The sequence below is a fragment of the Rhinatrema bivittatum genome, chromosome 11 (assembly GCF_901001135.1).
Source record: "Rhinatrema bivittatum chromosome 11, aRhiBiv1.1, whole genome shotgun sequence".
Lineage (NCBI taxonomy): Eukaryota > Metazoa > Chordata > Amphibia > Gymnophiona > Rhinatrematidae > Rhinatrema > Rhinatrema bivittatum.
The window spans coordinates 26,215,721-26,229,794 of record NC_042625.1 but is presented as its reverse complement, the minus strand read 5'-3'; the positions used below and the strand labels follow the sequence as shown (position 1 = coordinate 26,229,794).

General features: G+C 47.9%; 1 protein-coding gene across 6 annotated transcripts in view; it reads left to right on the top strand.

The window, feature by feature from the left end:
* The window catches only part of HECTD4 (HECT domain E3 ubiquitin protein ligase 4), a 541,903-nt gene that overhangs the window by 253,191 nt on the left and 274,638 nt on the right, over positions 1 to 14,074 (top strand). For all 6 annotated transcript variants that reach the window (XM_029571656.1, XM_029571654.1, XM_029571657.1 and 3 more), the window contains 2 exons: positions 10,722 to 10,863; positions 10,968 to 11,134. In XM_029571656.1, the coding sequence (XP_029427516.1) occupies positions 10,722 to 10,863; positions 10,968 to 11,134 (309 nt within the window). The remainder of the gene's footprint in view (positions 1 to 10,721; positions 10,864 to 10,967; positions 11,135 to 14,074) is intronic.

Here is a 14,074-nt window from a genome sequence, read left to right as displayed (position 1 = left end):
TACCCAGGACCTCCCACTGCAGGAATCAGTACAGGCGGAGCGCTTGGAGGTGGCCATGGCGAATGGGGCAGATGTTTTTTACGATCTTCTGTTTACGTCCTCCAAGACTATGGTGTCCGCAGTCTCGGAGAGGAAGATTTTGTGATTGCGCAACTGGTCTGCTGACGTCTCTAAGGCCTAGCTGAACGCTCTCCTCTTTAAGGGCAAGTTTCTCTTCGGTGAAGACCTGGAGCAGCTGATTAAGTTGCTGGGTGACAATAAAATGCACCAGCTTCCGGAGGATAAACCTAAGTCAGCTAGAGGGTTTCTTCCTACCTGCTCCCGTTTCAGAGGGCAGAGACGCTTTCGCCAGTGCAGGGCATCTGCTCAGGGCCAGAGACCGGTTTCAGGAAGGTCTCCATCCTGGTCTCATTCCTTTTGCAGCCAGGAGGGCATCTCGAGAAGGGGTTGGTCAGGATTCCCTGGCGACCAAGTCTTCTCAGTGAGATTCAGTTGGCCCATTCCTCGATTCCTGTTGTCAGCGGACGGCTGTCCCTGTTTACGAGGAATGGGTCAAGATAACCTCCAACCAGTGGGTTCTAAGCATAATAGAACATGGCTACGCATTAGTTTGCTTGGTCTCTCTGAGATCTATTTCTGGTCTCACTGTGCAAAGAGCAGATTGTTCGCCAGACCCTCTCCCGGCTTCAGTGCCTCGGAGCTATCGTTACTGTTCCCCAATGAGAGTGAAGAAGGGATGTTGTTCCAACTATTTTGTGGTCCCGAAGAAGGAACGCTCCTTCCGTCCAATCCTGGACCTGAAAAAGGTGAGTAAGGCCCTCAAGGAACCGCATTTTTGCATGGAGATTCTGCGCTCGGTCATCACAGCGGTCCGCAGTGGCGAGTTCTTGGCTTCCCTGGATCTGACGGAGGCTGGCTTATTTATTTATGTATTTATTTATTAGCTTTTCTATACTGATGTTCCTGTAAAATATACATATCACAACGGTTTACAATGCAACTAAAACGTTCGCTCAGGGCGATACAGAGAACAGAGGTAGCAAATAACAGTAAAAAACAGTATGAACGGGACATAGCATATCATATCATTACATTATAATTCAATGCGAATCATCACAAAACGGATGTGATGAAAACTGGGTAAAACAACGGAGATGAAGAACTGGGCAATGGTGTTCGATTGGGAAGTTTACTTGAGAAAGAGAGGATGCAAGTGAGGAAGGATTAGGTGTCCGGGAAGGCTTGGCTGAATAGCCATGTTTTAAGGTTTTTTTTTTTAAAGCAGATGGGCAAGGTTCTTGTCTGAGGTCCGGGGGTAACGCATTCCATTGATGGGGTCCTGCTGTCGATATAGCGCGTTTTCTTAGGGATGTTTTCGCTTGAGGGGCATACAAGGTGTCTTTGTAGGCATTCCTGATTGGTCTGGAGGAGGTATGAGGTCTTAGTTGAGTAGAAGTGTGTAGATGTGTGAGGTTGTTTTTAGCTTTATGAATGATCGTGAGGACTTTGAAGAGGATCCTTAATTTGATAGGGCTTACTTATACATCACTATCCACCAAGATCACCAGACGTTTCTTTGCTTCATGATCCTCTGAATGCATTTCCAGTTCTGTGCTCTCCCATTTGGCCTCGCCACGGCTCCCCAAACTTTCACCAATGTGATGGTGGTGGTGGCGGTGGCAGCTGCTCTCCAACAGGAGGGAGTTCTGGTTCACCCTCATCTGGATGACTGGCTCATTTGGGCAAAGTCAAAAGAACTCTGCGAGCTGACGGTAAACAAAGTCTTGTGCCTTCTGAAGTTCCTAGGCTGGGTTGTCAATCAGGCCAAGAGTCACCTTCTACCTTCTCAGGTCCTGGACATCTTGGGAGCATGGTTCGACACCCGAGTGGGAAAAGTCTTTCTCCAGGAGGAACGGATCACTAAACTAATGCAACAAGTTTGACATCTCTTGTCAGCTCCTCTACCCAATGTCTGGGACTGTTTGCAGGTCCTTGGCTCCATGGCGTCCACTCTGGAGATAGTCCCATGGGCATGTGCTCATTTGAGACCTTTACAGAGAGGATTACTCTCCCGTTGGGATCTGATGTCAGAAGAATTTCAGATTCCCTTACCACTCACAGAGTCTGCCAGGCCCGGTCTTGGCTGGTGGCTTGTCCCAAGACACCTGAGCCGTGGGGTGGACCTCGAGGTACCGCAGTGGGTGATAGTGACCATGGATGCCAGCCTCTCCGGATGGGGAGCATTGTGTGAGTCTTGTCTGACAATGTGATGATGGTAGCCTACATCAACCGTCAAGTGGGGGGGACCAAGAGTCATCTGGTAGCCTCAGAGACTGAGCTTCTCATGAAGTGGGCGGAACAGCATCTTGCCCTGCTGGCGGCATCATATATTGTGGGAATGGACAATGTACAAGCGGATTTTCTGAGCCGACAGCGGCTAGACCCCAGAGAGTGGGAACATTCGGACGAAGCAATGACCCTCATCTTTCGCAGATGGGATCCCCCCCCCATCTGGACCTGATGGCAACACAAAAGAATGCCAAAACTCCACACTTCTTCAGTCGCAGAAGGGAACATGGAGCAGAAGGGGTCGACATGCTGGTGCTCCCATGGCCGACCGACGTGGTCCTCTATGCATTCCCTTTGTGGCCTCTGATAGACAAGATTCTCTAGAGGATAGAATTTCATCCCAGGATTGTAATCTTGGTAGCTTCGGAGTGACCTGGTTCGCAGACCTCATCAACCTCGCAGTGGATGGTCCCCTGAGGCTAGGTCATCTTCCCAATCTCCTTCGTCAGGGCCCTGTATTTTTCGACCAGGCGGCTTGCTTCTGTCTAGTGGCCTGACTTTTGAAAGACAGCACTTGAGGAAGAAGGGTTACCTGGAGGACATGATTATTACACTTCTTCGGGCTCGGAAAACCTCTACCTCGTTAACTTATGTCATTTGAATCCCCCAATCCATCTGTCATGTCCGTCCTGGAGCCTTAACTTAGTCCACGGGGTCTTGTGTGAAGTCCTTTTTGAGCCCCTTAGGAATGCCACCTTGAAGGATCTCACTTTGAAGATGGTATTTTTTGGTAGCGATCTGCTCTTCTAAGAGGATGTCTGAGCTCCAAGCCCTCTCTTGCAGAGAACCCTTCTTGTGCATTTCCAACTCTGGAATTTCTCTCAGGACGATTCCATCCTTTTTGCCAAAGGTTGTCTCCGCTTTTCATTTAAATCAATCTGTGGAGCTTCTGGCCTTTCCAAATGTCGAGTCGGATGCGCCTCACACTTGAGAGTTGAGGCGTCTGGATGTTAGACGGGTTCTGTTGTTCTGTTGTTCACCACATCTCAAAAAAGATATAGTTGCGATGGAGAAGGTACAGAGAAGGGTGACCAAAATGATGAAGGAGATGGAACAGCTCCCCTGTGAGGAAAGGCTAAAGAGGTTAGAACTGTTCAACTTGGAGAATAGACAGCTGAGGGGGGATATGATACAGGTTTTTAAAATCATGAGAGTTCTAGAATGGGTAAATGTGAAGCGGTTATTTATTCTTTCGGATAATAGAAGGACTTGGGGGCACTCCATGAAGTTAGCAAGTAACATATTTAAAACTAATCAGAGAAAGTTCTTTTTCACTCAACGCACAATTTCTTAGTGTGTAGCCAGATTTATTTATTTATTTATTTATTTTTAATTTTTATATATCGGAATTCCTGTATACAATACAAATCAGTCCGGTTTACATGGAACGAAAAGATAGCCCTGGTCTGGGAAGTCAGATCAGGGTTTTTTTTACAAAGAACATTGAACAATAACATATAATACATTCATAATACAAAGAACATTGAACAATAACAATAAATCCTTAAATATGATGGACTCATATATGATGGACTCAGATGGACTCAGGATGAATGGGTTTATGCTCTCCTGCCAGCAGATGGAGACGGAGTCAGGTTTCATAGCTGACATCAGCCTAGATATACTCCTGCAGTGACCTCAGACCTTCAGTATTTCTCCATCTCCAGCAGATGCGGACATGCTTTCCCTATGGTGATCGCTGTACCTTTTGGAAGAAGAAATTCTACTTTTAAATTGGAGAAAAGATTGAGCCCGTTCTCCTGCAGTGATACCTAAAGCAGCTGAAAGACAGCAGGTGCAGGGAATGGAGTGCAGCGGTGACAACCAAAGCCCTCTCCCGCCACAGCCAAAGACCGTCTCTGTACTCAGCCAGTAAGCGCTGATCCCAGATAAGTTTAAAAAAAAAAAGAGGATTTCCTCCCGATTCAGAGATGTTGGAGGGGTTTTGGTAAGATTTCCTCCAGTTTCCTTGCTCAGAGAACTCTACCAACGACATTCCCAATCCTGTTGGGGTAAGGGGAAGTGGGCTTCTGAGCAGGTTGAGCAACCCCCTCCCCTCCGGTGGGCTAGGCCCTGCTTTAGGTTTGGTTGGCACACCACGTGGTGGGCCGCGGCGGCGCATCTTGTGCACATTTTTGCACCTGTATTGCCCACCATAGAGCTTCAGTACACGCAGTGTGTATAATGTTGCGTGCGTACATACGCACGCAGCTTACTAGGTGCAGAATACAAGTAAAGCCGGGTGCACGGGCTGTGCGTGCACCTCACTGTGGCCTGTGTAGGTGCCCGAAATCCGTGCGCATAAAATTTTAAGCGTGAACTATCTGAACACACAGTTACCGTCACCAATGGCTCCAGCAGCAAAGAAACATAAGCGCTTTTCTCTCTGTGCTGCTTGTCATATTAGGGCTGGCACAGTCTGACCTGGATTCTTGCTTATGTCAGTACTGTGAGGAAGCCCAGGGAGAATTGGCCTCCCCAGACTTTGCTAAGCCCGGCTCCTCCCATTCAGAGAATGGGTCAGCTCAGCCTTCACCCGAAGTACCCCGGATCTGAATAACCAGGACTGGGTCATCCATGGAAGAGGGAAATTTAGCAGCACTATCCCAGTACCTCCTGGGCTAGGCATGGACCTGGCTGCCTTCTCTTGAGTGGCATTCTTTCAAGGCCTTCAAGCCTTCATAAACAGGCGCAGTCTGCTACCTCACTTGCCCCTGTTCAGATGGAACCTCAGCCGGTAAGCCCTCTTCCAGTCCTATCGGCAGACCTAGAGGCATGCCTCGACTCACCAAGAGTTTCCCTGGCAGTGATCTGGATGGTACGGATGAAGAAAAGATTCCAGATTCCTTGGAAGATGGGGAAATTCCCCCTGGTTTAGAGCTGTTTCGGACCATGTTATACTTTTTCCATAGAGATGAATTGCCGGCCCTGGTTTCCCAGACCCTGAAGATGCTGGGAGTTCCTGGGGCAGACTCTGAAGGAACCAAAGAAGAATCCCATTCTGATTTCCCTACAGAAAGCCTCTTGCTACTTTCCAGTACTGGAAGCCATCCTGGAGTTGATTGACCTGGAATGGGATGTCCCAGAAGCAAGTTTTAAAGGTGGATGAGCATTAGAAAAACTATACTCATTGGATCTGGCAGCAAGAGAACGTTTGCGTTTCCCTAAAGTGGATGCACTAGTCTATGCTGTATCTAAGTGAACAACATCCCAGTGGAGGGAGGAGCGGCCTTAAAGGATGTGCAGAATAGGCGGATGGAGTCCATCCTTAAACAGGCTTTTGATGCAATAGCAATGTCTTTACAGATTGCTTCTTGTTTTGCCCTGGTAGCTCTGTTTTGCCCTGGTTTGCCAGTGTACATCCCTGTTTTATTGTGTACATCCCTGTTTTATTTCCAGACCCATCAGAGAGTCCTATAGAGAATCACTTCATGTACCACACTCCAAAACCTATCAACACAAATCCGAGCCTTCTCCACAGCAGGACCACTACTATGGAACTCCATCCCATCGGACCTACGACAGGAACCCTGCCTACTAACTTTCAGGAAAAGGCTCAAAACATGGTTATTTAAGAGAGCCTTTCCAGACCCCAACTGAATCCTAACTCACCATCAATTTACTATCAGACTTTAACATCACACTGTAAAAAATTACAATTACATAGTAAATATCATATCATATTGTAAATAATTGCTCTTTTTGTTAAATTTCCTATCGCCTATTTCTTTTTCGGCTCCCAGTTGTGTACATCCCTGCTTTATTGTAACTGCAACACTTCTAGCTTCGCACTTGTCAAAGTTTTATTGTATTCTCTCATTTTATTCACCCCTTGTTTAATGTAAACCAGCATGATGTGATGCCTATCGTGAATGCCAGTATATAAAAAAACACTAACTAAATAAATAAATTCATGCCTGCTCCTCTCTCGGGAGGTGGATGACTCTGAGGCAATTTCCAGATTGGTTATGGAGCCTTCCGCTGCCTTTTTAGCTGATGTGGGCTTGGACCTAGTCTGTACCTTGGCCAGAAGAGTGGCCTCGGTGGTGGCAGCCAGATGGCAGCTATAGCTGTGGAATTGGTCAGCAGACAAAATCTCCAAGCAAATCTCACAAAGATGCCCTTTAAAGGATCACTCCTCTTTGGAAGCAAATTGGAAAAGCTGGCCAGTAAATGGGGTGAATCTCCAGAACCCAGGCTACCAGAAGATAAAGAAGTTACAGCCCCCATTGCCCATCAGGGGTCAATCCAGGGGCTCCCAACGCTTTCGCCTGTACAGAAACTCGACATTTCAGAGGTCTCGGTCCTTTGAGAGGTCTCAGTCCTTTTGGAGTCTGCAGCCCAAGAGAGGGTCTCGCTCGGGTTCAGGTTCATCCTGAACCCCCCAGTGAAGTTTTGCCGACCCACACTCAGAACGAGGAGATAAGGAGTCGACCGTCCCTCTTCTACCAACGGCGGATTGAGATCACTTTGGACAGATGGGTACTGGAGGTCATACAAGAAGGATATGCGCTGGAATTTTGCAGCACTCCTCAGGACACATTTCTACTCCCAGCACAAGAAGCAGGCAGTGGAGACTTCCCTGTTAAGGCACTTCAGGATAAAGGCTATAATCCCAGTACCTGTGCCCCAGGAAAATACGAGGTGTTACTCCACCTATTTCATCGTACCCAAGAAGGAAGTTCCTTTGACCTCATCCTCTACCTCAAGAGTGTCAACCAACATCTATGAGCGATTCATTTCTGCATGGGAAACCCTGTGCTCCATAATAATGGCCCTACAATCAGGAGAGTTATTAACCTCCCTGGACCTATCCGAGGCCTACCTACATATTCGAATCTGGCAAGAACATTGTTTCCTATGCTTTGCGGTACTGGATCATCATTATTAGTTCCGGGCACTGCCCTTTGGCCTGGCCACCATCTCCAGAATATTTTCCAAGATTGTGATGGTCCTAGCGGTAGCGTTGAGAAAAGAGGGAATCCTGGTGCACCTGTACTTGGACGACTGGTTGATTCGGGTAAAGTTCGTGGAAGAGAATCTCCGGGTGACCAATAAGGTGACCACCTTGCTTCAGGACTCGGTTGGATCGTAAACCTGTTCAAAAGCAGTCTCAACACCTCCCAGTCCTTGGAACATCTGGGAGTCTGGTTCGACACCAAGCAGGGCAAGGTCTTCATCCCGTCCATGCGGATAAGTAAGTTGATCTCTCAAGTGCGTCTGTTGATGAACACGATACCTCCAATGGTATGGAGCTATATTCAAGACCTAGGTTTGATGGCGGCAACCCTGGAAGTAGTGCCGTGGGCAAGGGCACACATACAACCACTTCAATGCTCCCTGCTGTCACGTTGGAACCCACTTTCTCAAGACTATTCAGTTTGCCTCCACTTACCAATGAAAGTATGCTCTTGGCTCCAGTGGTGGCTGCAGGAAGCTCATCTGGGCAGGGGTGTACCTCTGTACCCCTCCGAACTGGCTGGTTCTCATGACTGATGTGAGCCTACAGGGCTGGAGAGCTCACGGTCAGGAACTGATGGCCCAAGGGCATAGGACCAAGGAAAAGGCCCTCTGGAACATCAACCACCTGGGCAGTCAGAGTAGTGTGTGTACAGTTCAGCCACATATTCCAGGGCCAAGCGGTCCACGTAATGTTGGACATCACGACAACGGTATCCTACATCATTTGCCAGAGTGGAACCAAAAGCCAGCAAATGCCATAGGAGATAGATTTCCTTATGGAATGGGCAGAAATACATCTACAGATGATCTCAGGGAAAGACAATATCAGAGCAGACTTTCTAATCAGGGAGAGTCTGAATCCAGGAGAGTGGGCTTTGTCAGCCAGTCTTTCAGCTGGTACTAGATCGCTGGGGTCTCCTGTCCTTTGACCTGCTGCCTGCATCTCACAATGTGAAGGTTCCCTGATTCTTCAGACGCAGAAGAGAACAGTTGATCCTGGGAGTCAATGCTCTCATTCAGACCTGGCCAAAAGAGGAGTTGCTATAAGCCTTCCCTGTGTGGCCCCTCCTGGGCAGGGTCAGTCGCAGAATTGAGCACCACAGGGGATTAGTCCTACTAGATTGGCCCAGGCGTCCGTGCTATGTGGACATGCAGAGACTTCTGGTGGAGTCTCCCGCATAGGGACCTGCTACAGCAGGGACTGGTCCTTCATGAGGATCCAACTCAATTTTCTGTCTTACGGTCTGGCCCTTGAGAGGGCTCACCTGATGAAGCGAGGATATTCAGTGGCAATAATTGCCACTTTACTCCGCGCGAGGAAGTTCTCTACATCCCTAGCATAGGTGCGGGTCTGGAGAGTATTTGGGGCCTGGTGCGAGGAATGCGGTGTTTCTCCTCAGACAATCAAAATCCCACTAATTCTGGAATTTTTGCAGGATGACTTCAATAAAGGTTTGATCCTTAACTCCTTGAAGGTCCAGGTAGTGGCTCTCTCCTGTTTCATGGATGAGGTGAACGGAATCCGCCTTTCGGCTCATCCAGACATGGCCCATTTTCTGAAAGACGTGAAACTCTTCCAGCCACCCCTACGGTGGCCAGTTCCCTTGTGGAATTTTAATCTAGTATTGGAGTTTTTGGCAGGGCCCTCCTTTCGGCTGCTGCGCAGTCTTTCCTTGCATTTATTAACCATGAAAACAGGTTTCCTGGTGGCTATATGCTTGGCTTGTCGCATCTCTGAACTACAGGCATTGTTGTTTCGGGAACCGTTACGCTGGATGACTCCAGGAGAGTTACAGCTATGTACCATTCCATCCTTCGTGCCCAAGGTAGTCTCGGAGTTTCATTTGAAGTAGTCCATTTTGTTGCCATCTCTAGATAACCACAAAGATGCGAAAGAATACCACCTCCTCAGTCATTTGAATATCAGTAGGCTTTTGCTGCAGTATCTATTTGTCCTTCACGGTGGAAGGAAGCAGGGCGAACCAGCTTCACGGGCTACCATAGCTCTCTGGATTAAGGAAGTGATCACAGGAGCCTATGTGGAGGCAGGAAAGCCATTACCCCTTCAGGTTAAAGCTCATTTCACTAGGGCTCAAGCATGGGAGGAAGCTAGACTGCTCTCCCGTCAACATCTGCCAAGCGGTGACATTGTGGTCCTTGCACACCTTCTCCAGGTTCTATTGCCTGGACGTTCAGGCCCGGGAGAATGCAGCCTTTGCTAGGGTGGTGTTAACCAGACCATGGGCAGCATCCCGCCCCGATCGGGAGTAGATTTTGTACATCCCATTGGTCCTGGGTCCATCAGGCTACATGCTAGGAAATGGAGAAATTACTTACCTGATAATTTCGTTTTCCTTAGCGTAGACAGATGGACGGCATCCTGCCCGTGGCTGCCCAAGAATAGTGCCAAGCATTCGCCCATGGAGTGGATTTCGATTCCAAGAGTTTATGGGTAAGGCATCATCCAGTCCCTAGATCAGGGCATCTATAATATTACTGGGGTTCAGTATTTGTTTGGTTCAGTACAGTTACAGCTATCCATTTTTAATCAAGTTTTTTTCGATAGTATATCCACAATAGCTTTTGAAGAGAATACTGAAGGGCTGAGGTTACTGCAGGGGTGTATCTAGGGTGACGTCAGCTTTGAAACCTGACTCAGTCTCCATCTACCAGTAGGAGAGCATAAACCCATTGGTCCTGAGTCCATCTGTCTACGCTAAGGAAAACGAAATTATCAAGAAAGTCATTTCTCCATTAAGCTCTGGAATTTGTTGCCAGAGGATGTGGTTAGTGCAGGTAGTGTAGCTGGGTTTAAAAAAGGTTTGGATATGTTCTTGGAGGAGAAGTCCATTAACTGCTATTAATCAAGTTGTCTTAGAGAATAACCACTGCTATTACTGGCATCTTATTGTTTTAGTATTTGCCAGGTACTTGTATCCTGGATTGGCCACTGTTGGAAACAGGTTGCTGGGCTGATGGACCCTTGGTCTGACCCAGTATGGCAATTTCTTATGTTCTAACTTTCCCTCTGTTCTGGACTGTCCCTCCCAAATTACAATGTCATTTAGCTAAGAGATTCTATTTAAATTTCTAACAATCTTTATCTGGGAGAACTGTTGAATTCATGGTGATTAATATAGTATTTCCCCTTATTTTTTTTCTTTGACACATTGCTGGGGAAGTACTCAGAACAGAGTGCCAAATAGAGCTGCTTCTGATGTCACCATAAAGCCTTTTCATTGTGTGAGACAATGCAGAAAGGATGCCATTGATCTGCACCTTGGACAGTAATAACCTACCCACAGTCCAGACTGGTTTGAGAGTTAATAGAAAAAGAATTGACAATGGGACACAATTTTTTTTGCTTTTAATTAAATTCTGTTTCTTTAATATGTACTGTTTTCTTACAGGAGGCGCAATGTTACCAGTCATAGAAGTAGCTCATTTACTCTTCTCCAGTCTTTGACTATTGAAGATAGTAGAGACAAACCTACTTACAGTGTGTTACTGGGACAGCTATTTGCCTTCATTGGAACCAATCCAGATCAAGCAGTATGTCTTAACATAATTATTAAATCCTCTGTTATGCATTTTAATGTTCTTGTGGTCATTGTTTTGTATTTACCATTGTATGTTCTATAACGTTCTTGTTTCAGGTATCTAGCAGTAGTTTTCTCTTAGCTGCTCAGACCCGATGGCGTCGAGGTAACACACGCAAACAAGCTCTAGTGCATATGAGAGAGCTACTGACTGCAGCGGTTCGAGTTGGGGGTGTAACACACCTTGTGGGTCCAGTCACTATGGTACTTCAAGGAGGACCAAGGTAAGAAGCTGCCTTCACAAATGCTATTCTAAAATTATCTTGAGTTGCTCTACCTAATGTAAATGTAGCTAGAGGTGAGCCAAACAATTGCAGTCAGTGATTGTGATCTTAAATCCTCCTTCTAATCTCAGTATCTACTGTCATGGGGTTTTCTTTGGATTTTGATTGTTAATTGCAATAAAGATCCCTGTGAACCTTGATCAGACCAAGAATGCAGGCCCTGTCACAGGTGTTACAGGCCTAGAAACATCTGGCAGGATGAGCTCATGTCTCTTAACTCTGGCTGCTCATCTTCATGTCTGAGGTTTCCAGGCTGACCTGTAAGCAAGTTTAGGGGTTCAGGGACCTGTCTGCTACAATACACTTCCAGTTGCCATCCCACGTTACTTCATGATCCTAAACTCAGGAAAAAGATGTGTTCTCCTCAGAAATAAACTTTTATTTATTATATTTGGCAGGATTAAGCATTTAGAAAATAACAATTCCTGTCTCTAACATCCTGGCCACTAAGTACCAATTTTCCCTAAGAAAGTTCTGTACCATGGGTGGTTACAAACATTCCATAAACCTTAGCCTGCTTAATATGTTAATACTTATGGCTAACTTACTTACCCCTGGTCCCAGCTTCAGGTGACATCCCTCTGTTTACCTCTGAAGCAGACGCTGGCTGAAGACTGGAAAATGTGGGCAGGGGAGGAGACTTGCTTCCTAGATTTGGTACTGGCAGAGTTGGTGGTGGTCCAGGAAGGAGACTAGATTCTGGCTCTGGTACTTGCAGGGCTGTCTGGGGCTTGCTCTCACCCCTCACAGACTCCATGTCACTCTCCGAACCTGAGCAGGGTGTCTCCTCTTGCTGGGCTGTCTCTCCCCGGTCTCCTCACCACACCTAGTCTTCTCCCTCTTTAATAGCAAGGGGTGTTGGTCTGCTTCAGGCTCTCCTTTCACTCTTCTGGTTCCTTTTCTTTCAGGGGTCGCTTTTCTGGTTTTGCTCCTTCTCTCTATTTGCCCCCGCCCAATCTTATACTTTCCAGCTGATAAATATGCATAAGCTCATGCATAATCACATGGTGGGTGGAGAGTCTTTGCTGCATTATGGGTCTTTCCCCCCTCCCCGTTTCTTGGGGGGGGGGATTCTGCCACGTTTGCCAGAATCAGTGTTTTTCTCTGTCTCAGACTGCCCCCCATTCTTCCAAGGGGTGGGGGTCCTTCTGACCTCTGGACTCCCTTGGCCGCTCCATGACTCCTGCTTATGAGCTTAGCTCTTTGGTTATTTACACAGGAGCATGCAAACAGTGGGCCTGTTAGTACACTGGTCTGCATATTTCTTGGCTATTATGTTTCATATTCCTGACTGAAAGGTGGTAAAACATGGTTTATCTCCCTACAATCCCAAGCCAAAAGAAAGAAAGGAATGCCTTGTGACCCATTTTCAACCAGGAAAAAAAACCCCATGACACAAGTAAAATTTTAAGATTGTTTACTTGATTTCAAAGTAATTTCATAAACTGCAAAATTGCAAATGCAGCAAAAGTCTACAATATGGGTTGAGACTTTTCACATATGGAAGGTGGGAGATAACAAGGTAAGGAAGGGGGGTTGGAGGAGGATGTTGGCATGATAGACAGGGGGTTGGTAAGTAGCGGGCTTCCGTTGGGTATAAAAGGTTGAACCACACTCTAGCACAGCTGTTAGCTTCAGTGGCAGGAGACTGGCATTGCCACCCACAAGCATGTATCCCTCAACTTTTACAGAATGGGGTGTCTTTGGCAGTCAGGATTATGTTTTATATTGAGGTTAAGAATGACCAAGGCTTTAACAGCAGTGCCCATAACATGCATTCCCTGTACGTACTAGGATCAGTCCAGACGGTGGGTTATGTCCCCCGTCCAGCAGATGGAGTCAGAGCAAACTTCGGAGGGTGCTGGCATATAAGCTGGTGCACCCCTCCTGTATCCTCAGTATCTCTCTGACTCCAGCAGATGTGAGAAGGGGAACTCTTGGTTCCCTCTACTCAGTGACTTGTCACTTGTTTTTCTTATTATTCTGTCTTCCGGTGGATCAAGTAATTAAATCTATTAGTTTGAAAACAAAAAAAAAAAAAAAAAAAAAGTTTTGTTCTGGTGGTGAGCCGGCTCGGCTGCCGCCACGTTTGTTTCTATTCAGGCTTGCCATTTGGACTGCCTCTTTCTTCCTTTCCCCCGTCTCGCTTCCTATCCCGGTGGGGCACAGGGTAAGTGGTTTTTCTTTTGGGGGGGTTTTTGTACTTCTTTCCTTCTAGCTCGCTTTGGCGTTTCTCCGACGGTGGATGCTGGTGGGGCCAGCCTCTCCCTCACTCCAGTCACGGTCTTTCGCCCTCTCCCCGCGGTCCCGCGACGTCACATTCCCCGGGACCGCAGGCGGCAAGGACGTTGCATTCCCCTGCCGCCCCCGGGGCCGTTGGGGCGAATTTGAGTTGAGCTCGGGCGCGGCGCCCCGCTCCTCCCGCGGCGAGTTCTTCGGCGTTGCTGCCTCGTGCATTGGCCCCCCCTCCCCGGACGCTTGCGATGCAGCGCGTCCGTTGTTCAGCCTGTGGCGGCCCGGGCCAAGCCGCATCGAGGGACGGTCTCTGCGGCAGGTGCCTTCCTGGTGGGGAGACTAGCACCGCTCTCCTGCCCACTTCTCCCCCCCGAGCCGAGCGCCCGGGCCTCTGGGCCCCCCCCTCGTTGGCGGGAGCGGCGGCCATCTTGGAGCTGGAAAGTAGCATGGGCTCTGACGCAGAAGAAACCTCGGGGGATTTTTTACCTCTGGCGCCCACGAGCCTGGATCGGGGCTCTTCCCTCCTCCTCCTCCTCCGGGCTTTCCAAGGACCCCCTTCCCACCCCATCAGCGGGCCCATCGGGTTTCGGCGGATTTTGTGGTGCTCATGCACCAAGTGTACCTACAGAGACTGAATCCACTGGG